At 57.6% G+C, this 20,700-nt stretch overlaps 1 protein-coding gene across 1 annotated transcript in view; it reads left to right on the forward strand.

Moving 5' to 3' along the window:
- The first annotated feature begins 1,240 nt into the window (after nucleotides 1–1,240).
- RIMBP2 (RIMS binding protein 2) overlaps nucleotides 1,241–20,700 on the forward strand; it is a 96,513-nt gene continuing 77,053 nt past the window's right edge. The window contains 3 exon segments of the mRNA XM_053901887.1: nucleotides 1,241–1,465; nucleotides 4,418–4,507; nucleotides 13,594–13,716. Coding sequence (XP_053757862.1) covers nucleotides 1,310–1,465; nucleotides 4,418–4,507; nucleotides 13,594–13,716 — 369 coding nt within the window. The 5' untranslated portion in view covers nucleotides 1,241–1,309.

Genomic DNA, 20,700 nt, shown 5'->3' on the forward strand with positions numbered 1-20,700 from the left:
GGAGCACACAGTGTATGTTTTTGTCTCAGTTAAGAGCCAACATTTAAAAACAGGGATGTTTCAGATCGGAACCCGGACCTCCAGTTCCTAAAAACCTGGAACAGCTGGGTTCTCTCTCCTGCTTCGCATCAACAGGTTGGAGACAGTTTGCTGCTGACTTCTTTAGATGGGGGCATGAGCCTTGCCAATCTCTGCATTTCTTATCACTCTAGAATGTTCTTCTTTCTGGCCCAATCTACCCCTTTATATTGCCTGCTCACTCCCTGGGGTGTTAGAATTTGTAACTGTTGCAGGGACCCTTCTCTTTCGGCTTTATCCTTATCAGGATTCATTCCCCCTCCCCATATTTTTGCTAAACAAGAGATAAAAAATCAAATACAGCTATTTCAGTTTCGTGCATTAGTGGATATTAATGCATTAAAAAAACTCCTTGACTGGCACTGTCTGTAGTTGCCCTTTGAGGGAGGCTTCAGGGGTTACAGGGCGCCAGCAGTTCCTCAGATCGGATCCCAGAACTCTGGTCGGCCCGCCGGGAGCTGGTCCCAACTTCTGTATGTCCCTCTACGACGCAGAAATAGGACTGCGCCCCTTCCTTTCTGTGCTCGCAGGCAGGTGGCACTCTGACTCTTGCAGGGGAGGCCCTCTGTCACTAGGCATCCACCGTCTGGCAAATCCGAAACCCTCTTCCTTTGTGTGGCTTTACGCTTAAAGGGTCTAAGACTCAAACTGTTCCCCTTGCAATACTCAAGCCCTCCCGTGGAAAGGACAGCTGTGAAGTTTGTGCAGGAGCGAGCAGATACACAGACGCGGGTTGTTCTCCCTTCACGCCGTTATTTCAGGTCAGGAGTGCTGAGCCAGAGGGTGATTTCATCCAGCAGTGCTCGGAAAGTTCTTCATTATCTCAGTCCTGGTGATGCGTGAGTCACCAGATCCCTGTCTTCGGGCCGTGGGTGTGTGTCGTCAAACTCAGTTCCCGGCTTTCAGATGTGGTCCACGGTGCACAGTGTCCAACCTGCACAACAGGGGCCGCGAGCGGGGGCCCTGCTTCACCATCGCGTGGAGCGGGTGTGTGCACCTGGCACCCCAGGCACCCCAGGCACCGCTGTGGCTGGCCGCTTACCCCAGGCTGCGGAGAGCCTCGCGACTCAGGCAGGCCTGTCAGGTTATGTTAAATCCACTCCGTCCTCCTCCTCCTCCCCCTCCCGAGAACTGTCATAGCTGGAGCCACCCGCGCGCCTGTTGGGAGACTCTCATTTTGTCGTGTTGCGACCACAAGCCCACATCTTTTGGGGGCCTGCTGGTCTCAAGCATGCGACCAATACACAAGGTGATCTGTATTTTGCTTGGTGGCATTTCTTCGGTGGTGCCGATTAACTCAGAAAGGAGTCCTCTAGTTGGAGCGGGGACAGCATCCCTGGGTGGGCGGCTCTGGTCCTGCACAGTGTCAATGATGAGAGCTTCCAGGGTAAGTCTTCTTACTTTGCGGCATCCGAATAGGACCCGAAGCACGGACAGCAGCCATTTTTGGAATCTTCCCTTACGTACTGCAAATACATGCATGTCAGAGCAGCACCGTGCCCTGGGGCGACAAGGGGTGAAGTCTGCGGGAACTGTAGCGCTTGGGACAAGACCCCCGGACCCGCCCTCCCACCCCCGCTCCTGCAACCGGCCCCATCGCTCCCCGCCCCCAGCCACCTCTGCACTTTCTCCGGGGGTAAACAGCAAGCGTGGATAAAGTGAGATACCCGTAATTTGGAGGATAAATCACATAGGTTTGCAGGTTCAGAGTGGTATCTTCTTTTTTCTTTGGGCCTTTGCTGGGTGTCTTTGCCAATGAATCGGCTTCTGTCGGCATCATTGTGTGGAGGGCTTTGACACGCTGCGCAGGTATTTTGTGATTATCTAAGTGTAGGGCAGAGGATTGTTTGTTTGGGAGTGGTTTTGTTTTCAGCAGCTCCTTCTGTGGTTGGCCTTCTTGCTGGGGGCGGGGGCGGGTCACCAGGATAGTAAGTGGTGCCCGAAGTGCCAACTCATGCTTCAACCGAGCTGGAGAAATGGCATTGGGAAGAGACGGTGGTAATTCTTTTCTTTTGCCTGGCGACGTCGTGAATCAGTGCTGCTTGGACAGGATTTCGATCTTGAGCTGTTTTTCTTGGGAAGACGGATTTCGTCAGGTTAAGCGGCTGACCTGGAATCACTGAGAAGGAACGTAAAATAAGTGAATGGAACTTTTATGTAGCCTCCAAAAAATTGGGTGAATGAGCCAGTGCTGTTTCCTTCCCCTGAGGTTCCTTTTCTGCAGTCAACTCTTCCAAGTGAGGTGCAGAGAGGTGATGTCGTGAGCGAAGGGGTCATCTGGTGGTAGAAAGTGGAAGATGGGAAGACGTAGGCAAAGGTGGTCATGCTTCCAATAGGGAAGGGACCACCTTTTTGAGCCGTCATTGTGTGCGGGGGAGTGTGCTTAGTGTTCCGGGAGAATTATTGCAGTTAAATCTCCACACCGCCTGATCGCGTAGGCATCTTTACATCCTCAGGCCTCAGAGAGCTGTGCGGCTGTCGGACAGCCTGCGCGAGGCCAGACGGCTTACGAGGGGGAAGGGCTAGAGGTTGTATTTGGGCAGTCTGACCTCAGAACCCATACTCCTCTCCCTGTAGCCCCAATGTTTCTCCTGTGGTCCTCTGAGATATTGCTGCCTTCGTCTACCATGGGGCACATAAGGTCTCCAAGGTCAGGACCCTGGTGTTTCGATGAGTACACCCATACCCTTCAGATCGCCGGTGTTATGGGGAATATCCCCGAGGAGGCAATGTGACTGCTCTATTGTCAAGCTCATTCCCGTAGGTTGGGGAATCATTGTTCCCAGAACAAAGCACCATTGATATGGTGTGTTGGGAAGGCGTGTAGGGTTGCTGCCTTGTGTTTTATCACCATGGAAACAAGGTAGGTGCCAAAGAGCAGAGAAGCTCCTGATGATGGAGAGGAAGGGACGTTGACTGAAACATGGGACCTGAAAATAGCCAGGAGGAGCCTCCTTCCTGTGGGAAGTGTCTGAAACCACAGGACTCTGCCCTTTTCCTGTTGGGAGGGTGAATGGAGTGTAGAGGAGAGTCACCAGATCAGTTCTAGACGTGGGTGGCCTGCGGATATTGACTCACTGAGGAGTGAACGGAGGACAAACCTGAAGGACCAGGCAAACAAAATTGCAGACTTGACTGGTGGAGGCTGATGAATCGCCAGGCACCTTCCACTGTGGCCATTAGTTGTCTCTATTGCCTCTTTCTTGTTCTTTTGGATGGATGTCATTCCTTCTCCCTCTTTGCGAGAACCCTCAACATACATATTGAAGTCATTTTCAGATTGCTTTATTATTTTTATTTCCTCTGGTGTCAATGCATCCTGATTACTGATTTTGTCACATCTGTAGAGTACTGTGAGTTTTTCTTTTAAACGTGTTTTGGCATTACCATTTTCAGGCTTTTCTTTAATGGGGAGAATTACCCCCAATTTCTCTCTCTTTCTGTGCTCAGCCCCACTCTATCTTACCTCTCTGCTGTTACTATGCTACACCCTGAATGCCCCCAGTCTCGAATTAGGTTTGGTGACTGGTAGCTCACTGTTCTCTTAGTAGGTGATACGAGGGCGTAACACAGTGCACACACTGAGCCAGCGGGCCTGCTCCCTCTCTGTCTCTGGGTGTGTTACCTTACATAAGCTGGAACTCTGGGCAGACGTCAGTTATATTCAGCTTTCTTTGGGGTCTGGGGCTGGACCGGCCTTAGGGCGGGTGGTAAGCTTTGCTCAGATATCTTGCCTCATGCATGAAATTCAAGTCCCACATACACTGAAAACAAACAAACAAACAAACAAACAAACAAACAAAACCTAGACTCCCAATTCTGTGCCTGAGAATCTGGCCTGAGTGTCCCACTCACCATGGGTGTTCCAGTCATTTGTAGTCCTCATAGATTTTTTTTTACCCCATTTTTGAGCAGGACAAAGCCTTTCAGATCTTCTCTAATGTTATTTTGGCAATGTGTTTGGACTGGCGTTTGTGAGGAAAGGGTCAGTTCAAAGCTTTACTTACCAAGATTGCCTGGTTAGTATGCAAACGCGCAATACAGGTCAACGTGCCACATACTGTGGGTGGTTTATCCGCTGGGAATCTCACTACAGCCTTAATATATATTATTTTATTATAATCTTATAACGCCATGTGGAGGACTGTTACTCCCGTTTTATAGAGTAGGACACTCATGGCCCGGAAAGAAGAAGGAAGCCGGTCCCACATCGCACGGTGTTTGCAGAATCACCTCTTATCCAGGGGCTAACTTCCTAATCAGAAACCTCAGCTACCGTGCTCTGCCGTGTCCCTGAAGTTGGGGAGTCATCTCATGACGCCCTTTCCTTCTGTCCTAGGAAAAGGAACTGAAGGATGCCATCCAGGGGAAGCACCACCTGAGACCCCACTATGCAGGCCTTCCCGCACGGGGCTGGCAGCCTCACAAGGTAACTGGAAGCGGGGTGGCAGGGAGGGGTCTCGGGGAAGGAGGGGCGGGGGAGAGGGAATCACCCAACTCCACCCAGTGCGTGGGTGGCCGGTTCCTGGGTCACATCCCTTTTATTCCTCCGTGCGATGCCCGTACCCAGCACTTAGTGGCATCTCGTTCACCGTCCACTAGTTCTCTCAACGTGGAAGTCTGTTGGGATCATACCCTCAACAAAGAGCCCAGAGCAAACCAGTTGGGGTCCCTCAAACCTGCCCACACCAGGTCCCCCCCCCAGCCCCCTGCCGGCTTCTCTCAGCCCAGCAGATGGAAGGTACCGTCCACACGACTGCCCAGGGCAAGGTGCTAGGCGCCACCCGGACCCTTCCCTCACCTCATGCCTACATCCCGCGCGCCAACAAGCCACATCAGAACTTCCTCCCCGTCACAGCCTCCAGGCCACCACTTTCTCCTGCTGCTATCGTCCCCTAAGGGGCCCATCGCCCTTCTGATCATCCTAGGTCATTTTCTGGCAGCAGCTAGACTGGTCTAGTGACAGGACCAGGTGACGTGGCTCCTCTGAGCAAACTTCCGATGCCTCCCATAAACGGCAGTGGCAGTCCTTCCGTGGTGCCATCTTGGTCAACCTTACCAGCCACCCCACCTTTGGCTCGTGACGTTCTGGCCACTCCGAACCTTCTGTTCGTCAGACCAAGCTTGTCTCAGCGCTGGATAATTTTCCCTGCTAAGAATTCTACTTCCTCGTCTCCAAATACCTGGCAGTTTCTGGGCATCCATTCCTAAGAGGTACCTTCTCGGCAACACCTCTATTGCTGCACACAGGTGGCCCTCTCTCCCCCCTCCTCTGGTCTTGGCGACCTCACTGGGTTTTGTTTTCTCGTATCTCTTACCACATGGTCGATCGCGCGTCTTCATTTCTGTGTCCGCCTGTCTTCCTGCGACGAGAACGCCAGCTCCAAGGGAGCACAGGCCGTTGCTGTCACATCCAGCAGTGTTTCCCCAGCACCAGCAACAGCGCACACAGTAGGTGCTCTAAGAGTATTTGCTGACGATTGGCAGTTTGCAGCTGCTAATTTCACAGGTGTACTAACATGTATTTCAGAGAACGGAGTTCTAACAGTTCACAAAAAAATTAGAGCTTTCTTGATTTGACACTCTTCTGCCTTCCAGTTGGCCAATTTTTTTTTTAAAGATGTGCTTTTCAGAAAATAAGCGTTAGCAAGGATGTGGAGAAGTTGGAACCCTCGTGCGCCATTGATGGGAATGGAAAACGGTACAGGTGTTGTGGAAAACAGGACGGTGATTTCTTAAACAATGAAAAATAGAACGACCAGATGATCCAATACTTCTGTTTCTGGGCATATATCCAAAAGAACCGAAAGCGGGGTCTTGAAGAGATATTTGTGTAGCGGTGTTCACAGCGGCACCATTTGCCCTAGCGAAAATGTGGAAGCAACCCACGGGTCCGTCACCAGACACACGCACCAACAAAACGCGGTCTCTATTACAACGGAATACCATTCCGCCTTAAAAGAAGGAAATTCTGACACCTGCCACGACCCGGATGAGCCTGGAGGACACGATGCTTAATGAGATAAGCCAGTCATAGAGGACGATACTGTATGATCCCACTTAGGTCCCCAGAAATTCAGGAACCCAGATCCCCAGAGTCAGAGAGTAAAATGGCGGGAGGGTTAGTGTTTGATGGGGACAGAGTCTCGGTTTGGGGAAGATGAAAAGAATTCTGGAGACGGATGGAGGGATGACTCCATAGCAGTGTGAATGTATCTTGTGCCACTGAGCTGTACTTAGGAATGGTTGATGGTTCAGTCCTACGGGATGTGCGTTTTACCACTATTCTCTAAAAAGACGTGTGCTCGGTGCATCCCAGCTTTCCAAGTAGTGCCCTTCCCCTCATATTCCCACCAGCCCCCACTCTCTCTGCCCTCTTCCTTTCCAAACCTCTCAGGAAAGACTCTGACAAACTCATTCTCCCTGAGGCGTGAATGCTGAATGAGGCTTAGCGGCCCCCTCTGCCCAGGAGTATGTCTATTTCAACAGGAACGGCCGTGTAACGTAATGGTGGTGTTTCAGGCAGCAGAGGCAGGCTGAGAGCAGGGCGGTGGGAGCTGGCTGTAGGGAGGACTGAACTTGGGGTGGCTTTCTCGTGCACTTGTGTCTCCTCCTAAGCGGGGCTCCTGTGCCTGGAGAGGTGATTCCAGCTTTGGAGGGGCTGAGAGAGACAGGGCGGGAGCGGGGACGATGGTACTTCCCGGAGGCATCTGGCCAAGCCAGTGCTGGTCAGTAATGGGTTAGAGTCCTGGTTCTTGGCGTCACCGTCCAGGCAAGGGCTCCTGTCCGGGACCTGGCTGGATGGCTGTGCTGATGGGCCACCCTGGTCATCCTAGGGGATCCTCACAGAGTCCAACACTTTTTCACGGAAGGTTGGAAACGTCTTCCTGGGCTGCATCCCCGCCTTGACTTTTTACACAAGGCTGCTGGGCACAGACGAGGGCTTACGTTCCTTCCAGCTTTGCAGAGGTGTGTGAGGGCGCCCAGTGACTCACCAGCACAGACAGGAATAGCAGAGCTTTGAGAGAGAAGGCAGGGAGACTGGCGGGGCCACGCAGCTCTGTCCTGCCCCTCTGCCAGCTTTGCAGGCTCAGTGTTAGTTCAGAGTGCCTGGGCTGGCTGTCTGAGATGGGGGTGGGGGTGGGGGTGGAGAGGGGGATGGGAGGGGTGAGGGGGATGGGTTGGAGGTTGATATGGGATGGAGAGGGACCGAGGGAGGGAGAAGGCCTGGGAAACAGCAGTTCTCACAAGACCGTCCTTGGAGCCTGGGTGCATGTCCAGCGTAAGCAGGGAGGTGGAAGGGACCGGGTTGGTTAAATGATGCCAAAATAAGTATTCAAGCCCAGCACCAGACTCATGGATCGGGGAGCCGTCCCTGTGACCCTGCAGAAACACAAGGAACCCTCCTGGTTCTCGGGACGATGCCTGGAAATTCCCAATTCCCCCATCTGATTCTGGCCTGGGTTTGCAATGTGCTTCTCAGGATCCCCGATTAAGAAAGCAGTAGTAATGACCCGAGCTCTTAATTCTGGAGGCAAAAAGATGCATCGTCACTGTCGTCCCAGGAGCCTGCCCGGAAATGATTGCCTCTCGGGTGCAAAATCTGACGTGGGCTTCTTGGGAAAACCGGGTTGAATATCGGATTGGGGCAGGCAGCCCTGTGCAAGGAAACGAATGAGCCGGGAATCCAGGGCACGGGGCACAGAATGTGTTCAAGGTCCTTTACGCTGGCAAACCCGACTTTTCCCTGATTAAAGAAAAATAATTCAGATTTCCCATTTGCCTCAGTCCAAGGGGGCCTATGAAACTCCCCCCCCCCCCCAAACTGGGTAGCTGTTCCTGGGGCCAGTGGGAGGTTCGGGCGCATTCCCAGGGCATCACCAGATGCCTCAGGCTGCACTTCCCCTGGTGCCACTGGTCTGCCCCCAGGCCTGTGTTCTGAAATGGAAATGAGTCAACTGGCTGGATCTGGTGCCCCAGGTGTTAAGGGGCTGCGTCTGTGTGCAGTGGGACGGTCCCAGGGCAGCGTGGAAACCTGGCATCGGCTGCGTCCTGCAGCCAAGTTCGGGGCAGGAGGTGAAGTCCATGACCTATGAACCCATCACCCGTGAACTCCACTTACCTGCTGGCCAGAAATCTGAGGGTGGCAGGAATCCTGGGTCCGGTTATGAATCACTGGTACGAACAACAGTCATCCTACTTACTAGCTGTTCTCACTCTTCGTCTAGTAAGAGAAAATTATGGGTGTTGATAAGGACAACACCTGTAGACATCCGCGGTTTGTGAGGCTAAGAGCCCTGGCTGGAAAGAGAGGGCCCTGGCCCGGGCGGGGGTCACACCGGAATATCATCCGTTTTTCCTCAGAACAAAATCCGCTAGGAGTGAGCACACTGTTACATTTCCATTTGACCAGAACAAAAGAAGAACCGTCCGGGCTCCCGACTTTGAACATCTCAGAACCTTTCCCAATGCGTTTCTTTGTTTTTTTGTGGGGTCGTAGTTTCTGTGTCTTAGTGAAAAGCCCTTTATGTCCTTTCTGCTATTCTGAGAACTCTTTCTCCGCGCCTGGCTCTGTTCCCAGGAGCACGTTCTTGTCCAGGCGCAGGGACGTGGGGGGGATGTGGGTCGGCCCCGGGAGAGCTCTCTGCCTGTGGGAGTGCCCGGCTTTGAGCTAGACGGCAGGCAGCGGGGACCAGGGAAGTGGTAGGCCAGGGGGCTTCTCTACGGAGGCTTCTGGCACCATCAAGGGCTGGGAAGGCCCACTGGGCAGCGTGGTGAGGCCTCAGGCTCCAGCCCCACGCACCCCCCCAGCCAGCTGACATTTACTGTGTTTTTTGTTTGGAGGCATCTGTTTCCAGGCGGGATCAGCTGCTACCGAACCCGAAAGAACGACGCCCTCCCTGGGTTTGTCAGCTGGGATTCTTTCCAGCTGCCTGTAGCAGGGACCCAAGCTTGGTGGCATAAACACCCGGGGGGCATTATCGCTCTCGTGCAGGAAGATGTGAGGAGCCCGGGGCAGAGGCGGCTGCGGAGACGCAAGAGGGCCCGGGCTCTGCTCCTCCCCAGTGCCATCGTGCTGGGGCCATGATGTGTCGTCTCCACGACACGGTGGCTACTCCGTCCCCCAGCATCACTTCCTCGCTGGAGCTGGAAGAGGAGGAGCAGACCGAGCCTCTCTCAGGAAGTGTGTTCAGGAAGGGTCACCGTCCCCCAGAGATTTCTGCTCAGGGTCATGTGGCATCTCCACTGGGAGGCCCGGCGGGGAAGAGACTGCACCCCCAAGGCTGTTCACACAGGTGTGGCCAGTAGGGGAGCCGGCAGCCGGCCCCAGCCGAGGCCTCGGTGCTGGGGACAGACAGGAGATTGTCAGGCAAAGGCATCTTCCAGGGGACAGCTTGGTGTTCGCGGTTTCTGAGACGCTTTTTAGCTTACCGTCGCCTTTGTCCTCCTTCTCTGGTTGTGGGGACTCTGGAGCCAGGCTGCCTGGGGTCAGAAGTCCTAAAACGAAGGTGTGGGCAGGCCGCACTCTTCCTGGAGGCTCTAAGGGAGAAGACGTCTCCTCACCGTTTCCGGCTTCTGGAGGCGCCCCCGTCCCTTGGCTTGTGGGCCCTTCCTCCACCAAAGCCAGAACAGCGTCTTCAAAATCTCCCTTTTAGACGCTGATGCTCCTGCTTCCCTCCTGTAAGGACCCCTGTGATCCCACCGGTCCACCTGGACTGTCGGGGACGAGGCCTGGACACTCAGTCACCTCTGCAAAGTCCCTTCTGCTGTGTAAGGTTCCGGGGACTTGGGCGTGGACAGCCTGCTGCAATCTTCAGTCACGCCTTTGCTTACCTCCCCTCCCTACCAACAGACCCTCTTGCCCTCCTCGGAAAGACCAGAGTGATGCCCTTAATCATTCTGGTAAACGTACGGGGGAGACTCTGGTAAGTTTTAGGTGCGAGAAATACTGATCCTGGTGCGAGAGGAGGTCTGTGACAGAATCAATGCCAACCACTTCCAGAACCTTCTAGTTGTCCAGACGTCCCCTGCATTTTCTTCCTCGTCCATTTCAACTTTCCTTCAAAGCACTGACTTCCAGACCGATAAAACTTGTTCCCTCCCTCCCCCCAACGTCATCGCTTTCTCTCATGTTGCTGTAGTCATCTGCACTATTTCCAGGAACCAAAGTACAGCATCGCGGCTCCACGTGGGGGGAGGGGGGGTTACGGCACACGCGGGCCTCGCACATCTGCCCCAACCTCATCTGCAGCATCCCGGCGGGAGGGCGGGGGTCTGGCGCCTGCCAGTAGGTTCCAGACGCACAGCTGGACTGTGACTGTCCCCAGGTTGGGGACTGTCCATTGTCAACCACGGCCCCCGCTCAGCGCCCCTTCGGGCGTGATTTCCGACTGCCCCACGCTCTTGTGGGGACAGTTCACGTCGCCTTCCGCACAGGGAGCCCGAAACCCACCCCGGCTTCCCGACAGAGCAAACGTGCTTCTCGGAAACGCCTCACTCATGGGGACTTTGAACCCTTCGTTCTGTGTCTCTACTGTGGGAACGTTGTTTTCTTTCGAGAATTAATCCACCGGAGTCCCAGTAGGAACAGTTGGCCCCTTCAAGGTGGGGGACGGAGGAGATACTGCTCACAAAGCTGTGGGTGTGGCTCCGGGAACCAGGCGGGGTGGTGGGGGCAGAAGGCAGCGGCAGCCAGGCCGCTGGGTGGGCAGCCCAGGGGGCCAGGGCAAGAGCGCCGGCCGTAGGTAGGGGGACACTGCGTCGGGCCCCCGGGACCGCCCAAGGTGCGTGACTCGCGAGGGCGACTCGTGGGACTCCGTGTGCAGTCGCGCTCGTGGCCACGGTTCATCACGGCGGAAGGACCCGAAGTGCCGTCGGCGCAGGGAAAGCACGTGAGCAACACCCGGGGGCGGGCGGGCCCCAGCCTCCAGGAGCCACGCAGGACGCGCTCCGTTCTAGCGGCACGTCGTCACGGCGCGTGCGAAGGGTCGCCGCGGGAAGCCCGGCAGGGACTCGGCGTCCAGGGTCATGGTCTCCCGGGCGAGTCCCAGAGCCCCGCCCCCTCGAAGGAGAGCGGGGGGTCAGCAGTAACCACGTGGTTTGCGCAGAGTCTGGACACGGGGAGGCCTCCCATTGGTGAGAAACGGCGGGGGGGGGGGGGGTCCTCCTGCAATCCACATTCCCAGCCGCCAGCCACTGGCCAGCCCGGCCAGCAGGCCCCTTCCAGGGACAGCAGCGTCAGGCCTGCGGACAGAACTCTGTGTCTGAACAGCCCCAGCCGTGGTGGCGAGGGCGTTAACCCCAGCCTGTGTCTTCTCCAGCCCCCGACTTCCTGCTGGCATCTCCCGCGGCCAAACTTCACTAGGAAACGGACAAGCTGGGAGAGCGGCGATGGGCGTGTGGGTGGCCAGCAGACCTGGATGGACCAGCAGAACTGAGTTCCCCGGGAACACAGCCACCTTGCATTTGACCGTCTTCCCCTGATGCCTTTCCGTTCCTGGAACCCTGGCCGTGCCAGGCAGCCTTCCAGGCACTGGGGACAGAGAACTGGGTCACAGGGACAAGTCCTGTCCAACTGGGACTTAGACTCTAACAAGGAGCCACCGCAGGGAAATGTAAACAGCTACGCAGGATCATTCCAGATAGTGAGACAAAGCACGGCAAAGCACTGAGGGCGCTGGGGGCAGGTGAGGGGAGGAGCGTTTTGTTATCTCAAGCATGGTGGGAGGGCCTGATGAGGAAGTGGCATAAATGATGAGCAGGAGCCAGAGCCACCACGATCGGGGGGGTGGAGGAAGGGGTGGGTAGGGGCTTGCTGTGGTGCAGGCAGCACGTGCAAAGGCCCTGGGGTGGGTGGGACTGGGTTTGGCTTGTTTACAGGACAGTCGGAGCATGAGAGTGGTGGTAACGGGGCCTCAGGTGAGAACGGAGAGCTGGCGGGTCAGAGGCTGCAGAAGCGTGCCGACCAGCCAGGAGTCTGGATCTCATTTCCACGGCAGCTATGGGACGTCTCAGTCGGAGAGAGGCAAGCCTTGACTTACATCTGGGCCTGTGCTGGCTGCCGTGGGAGACCGGCCTTAGAGCACTGGACGTAACTCACGGGTCACAATTTCTTGCTGGGGTTCAGGTGTGAGTTCTGTGTAGTTCCATTAGGTCACGACTTGTTCACCTGGTGCGTCTGAATTTTTTCCCCAAGCTCGCGGCCTGACGCTTCAGGCTGTCGCAAAACGGCACGAAAACACTCCTGTGAATCAGACCTCTGTACGACCTCTTAATAACAGCCTCCCCGTGACCCTGTGCCGTTCAGGAGCTCCAAGTGGGTGCCTTTCTTTCTCCTGGTGTCACGGAGATTGTCAGGTTAAACGCACACGCTGCACAGAGGGCGTGTGAAACGGAAAGGACCTCTTTTAAAGCTGACAAATACGACCTTGTGACAGCCTGTCATCGAAGCCCTAATTCATGCTGTAACATCTGGGGAGGAGGGAAAGAAACGAAAAGGCCGCGTTTCGGTTCAAGTATGCCGCACAGTGAAAATTAATGGGGAATAAACCTAGGTATCTTCCCTCATCACGGCATGTCCTTCCTGGTTTCCAAAAAGCCACAGGAGAGATTGAGGGTAAGTGGTGCCCCCCCCCCCCCCCCCCCCCGCCCCCGCCCCAAGTAAATTCAACACTTGGTTCTCAGGGGGTCTGTGGTCTGAGACTGGACCTGGTGTCTGAGGTTCCTAGAGCATCCATCATCATAAAGCACACAGAGCCTTGTGGCCATTTTTGTCCACTTGTAAAACAAAAGTGGAATTTTCAGACAAAAGAACTCGTATCCTGAACAATTTGGGTAACGCTTTGTATCTGTTAGGGGTGTCCGTTCAAAGGAACAGAAAACGATTCAGCTTGGTGTAAGCAGACAAAAGGAATTGGGCTGCGTGACTGGAAACGAAAATATCAGCTTCAGGCACAGCTTGATCTAGGTGCTCAAATTACGGCGTCAGGACCCTGCTTCTCTCTCTGCTTCTCTTGGCTGTCTTGTTGGCTCTGTTCTCAGATGGACTCTCCCTTCCTGATGGCAACTGGGGCTCCAGACCCATCCTTTTGTCTTCAACTTTCCTAGTCCGGGGGGCAAAAGAGGAAGTGTCTTCCCAGGCTTCCATACCAGTCCGGTGTCTCATTCATTCTCCACGGATGCAACGGGGTCTCGTGGCCCTTCCAACCAGTCGCTGTATCAGGGGGTGGGATAGCACTGATTGGCCAGGCCCGGGTCACATTCCCATTACTCCTGAGCCGGTCACTGTCACTGTGGTGGGGAGGCAGGAGGAAGAGGGATGTTGTGTGCTAATTGTCCAGCCTGGGGCACATGCGTTCACCCTGACCCGCCACGAAGTCCGTGATCCAGGGTGAGGGAGGGGAAGGCTCCCTGAAAAGTCACGGAGGAGAAAGTGGCAGACGCCAGCTGACGACAAACCCCACAGATGGGGTGCGTGTTACAAACGGCCCCCCTCTCTCCCCCCGCTACTTGTAGGTGAAAACAGAGCATGCCTGGCTCCAGCACGTGCTCGCCATAGTGACCAGAGAACGCGATTTGGCCGTGAAGGAGAAACGCCAGCTCCAAGCCAAGCTGGAGAACCTAGAACAGGTCCTAAAGGTAGGAGGGGACCCTCTGCCTCCCTTAGGGTCAGCGCGAGGGACGAGGCTGAGGAGCGGAAGGCGGATGAAACCCTGTTTGAAGCCGTCATCCAAATTCAGGGCTCTCGGGGCTGTTTTTACCCTTTCCGTGGCATCAAGAGCGATAAATAACAAAATTCAAATGTTTCTGGAAGCGGTCCCGTGAAACCAGTGACGCATTCCCATTTCTTAGGATGCTAAACACAGCTGAGCGAGAGACACCAGGCGGGGCTCTGAGCAGAAATGGAGCTTCCTCGCGGTGAGGACCAGGGGCGTCTACGCCGGTCCCAAACTCCGTGAATTTTAAGCTGCTCCTCAGAGGTTGAATGACCTTTGTTATAAAGAGAACAGCTAAGTCGGAAAATGGCTTCATCGGGGTGCAGGGAACCGGACAGTCCTCGTGCATTTCTGACGCACTGGGCACCCCGTCAATGTTTAACGGGAGTTGGGGGGGGTTGCTACCGATGGTGCGGAGTGAAGCTGAATGAATTCTCATTGAAGAAAAGTGTTGTAAAACGTAAAAGAATAAATTAGTCCTCACCTGCGGTCCTCCAATGTGGCACCTCCGTGGCCTGGGTCCTTTGTGGTTCCCACGCCACGCCCAGCACCCACTGCTCCCCACCCCCAATCAAGAAGGGATTGTAATTCTGTCTAGGGCCCCATCTGGGGAAGCAGTTGGATCTCCAAGGGAAGCAGATTGGTGGCTGGGAGGGACTGGGGTGAGGTGGGAAATGGGGAGCGGCTGCTTTTCTTTCGGGGTGACAGAATGTTCTGGAATTTGTGTGACGGTTACCCACCCTCGCGAATTTACCGAAACCGCTGCTCTGTACCCGTCCGAGGGTGAGCTTGATGGTGTGGGAGCGCTGTCTCAACTAAAGGTAGAGATGGCTGGGGGCTCAGTGGGTTAAGCTCTGGGTTTCCGCTCAGGTCATGACCTCGCGGTTTGTGAGTTCGAGCCCCACACCAGGCTCTGTGCTGACAGCTCGGAGCTTGCTTGGGATTCTCTCTCTGCCCCTCCCGTGCTCACACACTCTCTCAAAAAAAAAAAAACAAAATAAAAAGATGGCCTGCTCGCCGGTGGTCATGAGGGGTAACCCAGCTGCATATGTGGCTGTCAGCCTGTGCCCACCTCGCCTTCCCTGAAGGACCGGCCGGGCTGGCTCGGACCTCCTGCCTCCCACCACGTGTCACCCTAGACAGATGAGGCCCTGCCGGGCAGTCGTTCATCTCCACAGCGCAGACTGCCGCCTGAGGTCTCTGAAGCCACGAGGCGTGGTCTGTGCCACTCTGCCTTCGGTGCCCGGACAAAGTCGGTGTTGGGTGAACCCCGTGGCGGCTGGGCTGGGAATCCCCGGCCATGCCCTGGGGCTCTGCCGACAGCCTGCTGGATTGGCGTCGTCGTGAAGGGTAGTGCAGAGCAGCGGTTCTCAGCAGGGGTGACTTTGCCGCCCAGGGGACGTCTGGCGGTCTGGAGGCGTTTGTGATCGGCACGACTGGGGAGGGGGCTCTGGGTGTGTAGCAGGCACGGACCCCCACGAGCACAGGGCAGGCGATCAAGTGGTGCTGAGGCGGATAAACCCCGTGGGTAAGCTTCCCACTGCTGGGGTAACAGAGGCTGCGGCTCAAACACAAGTGTCCTACGGTCCAGGGGGCCCGGCGTCCCAAATCCGGGCGTGGGCAGGGCACTCCTTTCCGAAGGCTTTGCGGGGACTCTTCCATGACTTTTCCACCTTCTTCTGGCTGCACACGGCCCCTACCTCCACCTGCAAACCAGCGATGGGGCGTCTTCTTTGCTCTCTGACACCTGCCTCCCGCGTGCACGGACCCTGTGGTCACGCTGGGCCCATCGTGTGGTCACGGTTTCCCCTCAACACGCTTCGTTACACCTGCAGGGTCCTTGTGCCGTGGGACGCGACACACTCCCGGGCCCCAGGGACTGGGAGGGACGCGTCGTTGTCGGCCGACCCCGCCCTAGACGATTAGGAAAGTGAACAATAAGGCCGGTCCTCTCTGTGGGCAGAGGAGGCCTCATTTATGGCTTCAGGTGTGTGAAATTCCCACATGTCCAAACCTCCGTGTGTCCCCGCCTGCCTCTGCAGCAGGTGGACGCCTGGGTCTCGACCAGCGGCGTGGAGCCCGCCGCCCTTCCCGCCTGAGCCCGGGCTTGAACCTCGGCACAAGGGCCTTGCACACATGTACATGTCCCGGTTGTATCCCTCGTCCCGTCCCTACAAACAGCCCTCAGTTTGGCGGCCCTGCCTGCCGGCGTGTCCACCCTGTACGCTCGTGTGTACGCCCACCCTACGTGACGGCGTGTTGGCCCTGCGTGTGGACGTGTACGCCGTGCGTGACGGCGTGTCGTCCCTGCGTGTGGGCGTGACTGCCCTGCGTGTGGGCGTGTCGGCCCTGCGTGCCGGCGTGTCCACCCTGCGTGACGGCGTGTTGGCCCTGCGTGTGGACGTGTACGCCCTGCGTGACGGCGTGTCCACCCTGCGTGACGGCGGGTCGGCCCCTGCATGTGGGCGTGTACGCCCTGCGTGACGGCGTGTCGTCCCTGTGTGTGGGCGTGTCGGCCCTGCGTGCCGGCGTGTCCACCCTGCGTGACGGCATGTTGGCCCTGGGTGTGGGCGTGGTCGCCCTGCGTGCGTGCGTGTCCACCCTGCGTGACGGCGGGTAGGCCCTGCGTGTGGGCGTGGCCGCCTTGCGTGTGGGCGTGTCGGCCCTGCGTGCCTGCGTGACCACCCTGCGTGACGGCGGGTCGGCCCTGCATGTGGGCGTGTACGCCCTGCGTGCCGGCGTGTCCACCCTGCGTGATGGCGTGTCGGCCCTGCGTGTGGGCGTGGCCGCCCTGTGCGTTGCGAATTGCCGTGTGCCCATCAGGGGAGAGGGATGGATTCGCGCATCTCAGCGGCGTCTGTGTGCACGAGACGCACGGCGGATCCCAAGCCCCGAGTTACGTGACAACTGCGTCCCCCGTTCACCCCCAAGTGTCGATGGAGCACTGACCTCGTCCCACCTTTCGGGCCGCGGGGACACGGCGGCCGGCAGGGTGGCGCCAACAGAGAGCGTCGAGAGCGGCGTAGGTGATAGGCCGTCAGGCGGCGGTGAGTGCTCTGAAGGGAAACGGGTCAGGGTGCAGGAGCGGGAAGGGATGTGGTGGCCCTGCGGGGTGGCCTCTCCCGGACGTCCCGCTGCGCGGAGGGCCTTGTCAGTCCTCAGGGGGGGAGCGCTGCGGGCGTTGGGGAGCACACAGGGCGGGAGCACACAGGGCCTGCTGGACACGCACCGGGATTGGCGGCACGGCGCGCAGACGGTGGGGGAGGGGCAGGCGGTGGAAATGACCCGACTGGGGTCAGCTGGGGCAGAGGCCTCCAGGCCAAAGCAGAATTCCAAGATAACGCAGCGTGTCCTGAGGGTCGTCGGACACTGTATCGGTCACGTATTGTCGCAGTACTGCCGGGCCGCAAAGCACCCCAAGGCCTGTGGCCGGGAACAGCCCCCCGCGTCGCTCACGAGTCTGTGGGTTGGCTACGCGGTGCGTGTCCTCTTGGCCGCAGTGGCTGAACGCTTCCCCGCGGCCGGCCGGCTCTCGGCTGGTATCTGCTGGCTCCGGGCGGGCGACCGGCTCCGTGCCTGGTTGCTCCGTCCTCCGGTGGGCTCCCTCCGGCTCCCGATCGCCGCGTAATCGTGCGCGTTGCAAGGGGCGGAGTAACAGCCAGGCTCGTGGGGCTGTGCGGTCCCGCGCCAAGCTCGTGGGCTCAGGGCAGGACAGCGTTGGGCACGCTGCGTGGGCAGCTCGCCGCAGAGGCCACCGGCGTGTTGGCGGGTGACAGAGTGCATCTGCTGTCCCGTTTGTGAAGGGGTCGCTCCTGTGGCCATGCGGAGCCTGGCGTGAGGAGCGGGAGACGGATGGGGAGCCGCCCTCCAGCCCGCCGGAAGGGCGGCCTCCCCCAGGGGGCGCAGGGCAGAGCCAGAGGTGGGTTTCCGAGGTCAAGTCAGACCTCGCGAGGGCCTGGACGTGGGGCGGGACAGACGGGGTGGCAAGGACAACGGCAAGGGCTGGGCTGTGAGTTTTCGCTGTGATGCAGCACACCGGCGATGGGGGCCGGGGGTCACGGTCACCGTGTGTTGGAGATGGGGTGCCCGGTGGCCGTGGGATCCTTTGTGCGGAAGAACCCCGTGGCCTCACTCCAGAGACCATCCTGCTGATGGTCCGGAAGGCGGCTCCGTTCAGTTACAGATGACGCGTGTGGCAGAAGCGGTGCGCTGGGTTCGAGTGTGATGCTCGGACGGCACTGCTGGCACCTTGTCACCTGACCACCTGCTGGTCCCAGCCGGCTCGTGCCTGACGCCATGGTGAAAGCCCCCGAAGTGTCGGGCGGCAGAGGGGACGTGCCAGAGGGGACGTGCCGCTCGGTAAACGAGGCCCACTCCCTGGATGTTAGCGCGGTGTAGTTATGGGCCCTGGCTCCGTGCCCGGGGTGTCTCAACTGATAATCGGCCCGTCGGTCACGTTCCTAAGTTGCCTCTTTTTGTTTCCAAAGATCGCCGATCTTCCGCCGGCCTGGGCGCTGGTGATTCCGTCTAGCTAAAGGTGCCCGTGACTCTTCTCTGATGGGCTGTAATTGGCTGTGTACATCACGGGTCCACTGACACACGGCCCTTCCAGAGACCCGTCTGCCATGCCAGGGGCTGCCTGGTAGCACAGGCCTCAAACGGACAGAACAGTACGACCCCGTGTGCCAGCTGGAAGGGGAAACGGGTTTCAGGGTGCCTCAGACACTTCAAGAGCTCCTGCAATCGCCCCGCTGAAAAACCCAGTGGGACCCACACCCAAGGACACACGCGTTCGTTCAGCGGTATTTAACGGGCACCTAATATGTGCCAAACGCTCCGGGTGCTGGAGAAAAGGGACCTAAGTCCACACCCTCGATTCAGGCCAAGTTTATCAAGAAACTAATGTTTATGTCGGGTGGGGAGAAGAACGGGGGGTAAAGACGCAAATGCCCGTTTGTCTGCAGTGCTTGGGGAAGCTGCGTGATGCTGTGACATGTGGGCAGCGACCTGGGGGGAGGGAGGGAGGGAGGGAGTGTGCAGAGCAGGTACCGAGGCTGAGTCGGGTGGGTGCCTGACATGTGTGAGGAACGACGAGGGGCCTGAGTCGCAGAAATAGGAAGCAGATGAGGCCAGGGAGGCAGGGAAGAGCCAGGAAAGCTCAGGTCTTGAAGACTGAGCCACACTGGCCTCCTAGTGCTTCTCTGGGCATGCTCCATCCACCCCAGGGCATTTGCACTTGTGGTGCCTGTTGTGCGATGGCTTGTGTCCCGATCACCCACAAGGAGACGATAGGTGCCGGGTGGGCAGCTTCCCTATCTTTTCTGCTTATCAGCGAATGCCCGGTGCCCACGCAGGCATAGAGAAGCCACGTAATAAGCGTGGGCTGAGTCACACACAGGCATGGGATATTCTTAAGTCTGCCCGGTGGAACCGGTCACTTCCAAGCGACCTGCTCACAATGGCCAACAGTGCGAGGCCCTCAGCTTTCAGAGGCCTTCAGGTGTGCCCTCCCTGCGTTATCCCCCAGAGCCCATCCTCCACACGGCAGCCACAGCCATGTTGGCAAAAGAACACAAGACCGCTGTTTACACCTAGCAAGTGCTTCTTCTTGCCCAGAGATTAAAATCTGCACTCTTGCTACAGACCCCAGCCGCTGCCCCCCGACCTAGTCCTTTACCCCTGCTCCTATCCAGACCCCTTCACCCTGTGCCTACCCATGCTGGTCGTCTCTGTCTTTCTGGAACATACGACACCTGTTTCCACCTCAGGACCTTTGCACTTGCTGTTTGGAATGCTGTTTCCCTCAGCACTTTGTCTCTGTCTTGGTCTCGTGTCCCTTCCTTGGCGATTCTTCTCCCGACCCTCTTCTCCACAGGAGCTACTGTCCTGCCCGTCACCACCACGTTGCCTGAATACGTTTTCTTCAAGACACCCCGTCTTCTTTGTTTTGTTTACTTGCGTGCTGTTGGTTTTCCCTCCCAAAAGTAACACACTTGAGAGAGCCTGTTTCAGCGCCTAGGACAAAATCCGGCATATGGTGGGCACACAGTAAGTACCAGTCGATTGAGTAGATCGGCGAACGAGTGAACGCAGTGTGAGCGTCCCCGTTGCCAGCGCTCTCTGTGCCGCGGGGGATAGCCGTGGACTTGAAGGCCGGCAGCCAGGGGAGCTTGTCGGGGCGGATTGCTTCTCTGGGGTTTGCCAGTGCTCTGCCAACACGCAGCCGCAAATCAAGCCCTGTCTCCTCCTGGCACAGACAGAGCGTCTGCAAGAGGACAAGACGCTGCAGCGCTCGCGGCTCCTGGCCTGCGCGAGCCTGGCCGGGGGGCGGTCTGACATGGACGCCCGTGCCGAGCTCTGCGCCCGCATGCCCAGCGGTCCTGGCAAGTGTCCGACCTGGTGGCAAAAGGGAGCAAACCCACGTTTTCTTCCTCCAGCTTCTCGGGCTCTAGGATATCCCGCAAGAAAGCCTCGGTGTGTTGCACGCGGACTTCCCGTTGCCCGGCAGTCACGGCCTTCTAGATCCTAGCGTGCCACCAGCTCCCGTGGAAAGGGAGAGCCGCTTGTGGCATCACGGCCGTGCGTCCAGCCAGGCACAGCCGCCTCCGTCTTCTCTGGCTTCTGGTTCAGGGCCCGGGAGGTGGTTCTGTTTGTCAGACAGAACAGAGATGTCCCTCTGTAGTCAGGAGAGGACGAGAGCCCTGGCAGGGGACAGCGTCCTGTCCCAAGGAGAGCTCAACACAGACACCGCTGAGGAGCCACAAAGCAGGGAGGGACCACTGCCCCCCCTGAGAGGGCACGGCCACCGTCCCCTCCCAACCTGGGGGCAGTTCCTGGGGGCGGGGCCGCAGCCGTGGAAACTGCAGGGCGACACAGTGGGGTGAGCGGTGTCCCCCACAGTCACGTC

Source organism: Panthera pardus, unplaced genomic scaffold (assembly GCF_024362965.1).
Source record: "Panthera pardus isolate Hobbes unplaced genomic scaffold, ASM2436296v1 HiC_scaffold_14, whole genome shotgun sequence".
In the NCBI taxonomy this organism is placed as follows: domain Eukaryota; kingdom Metazoa; phylum Chordata; class Mammalia; order Carnivora; family Felidae; genus Panthera; species Panthera pardus.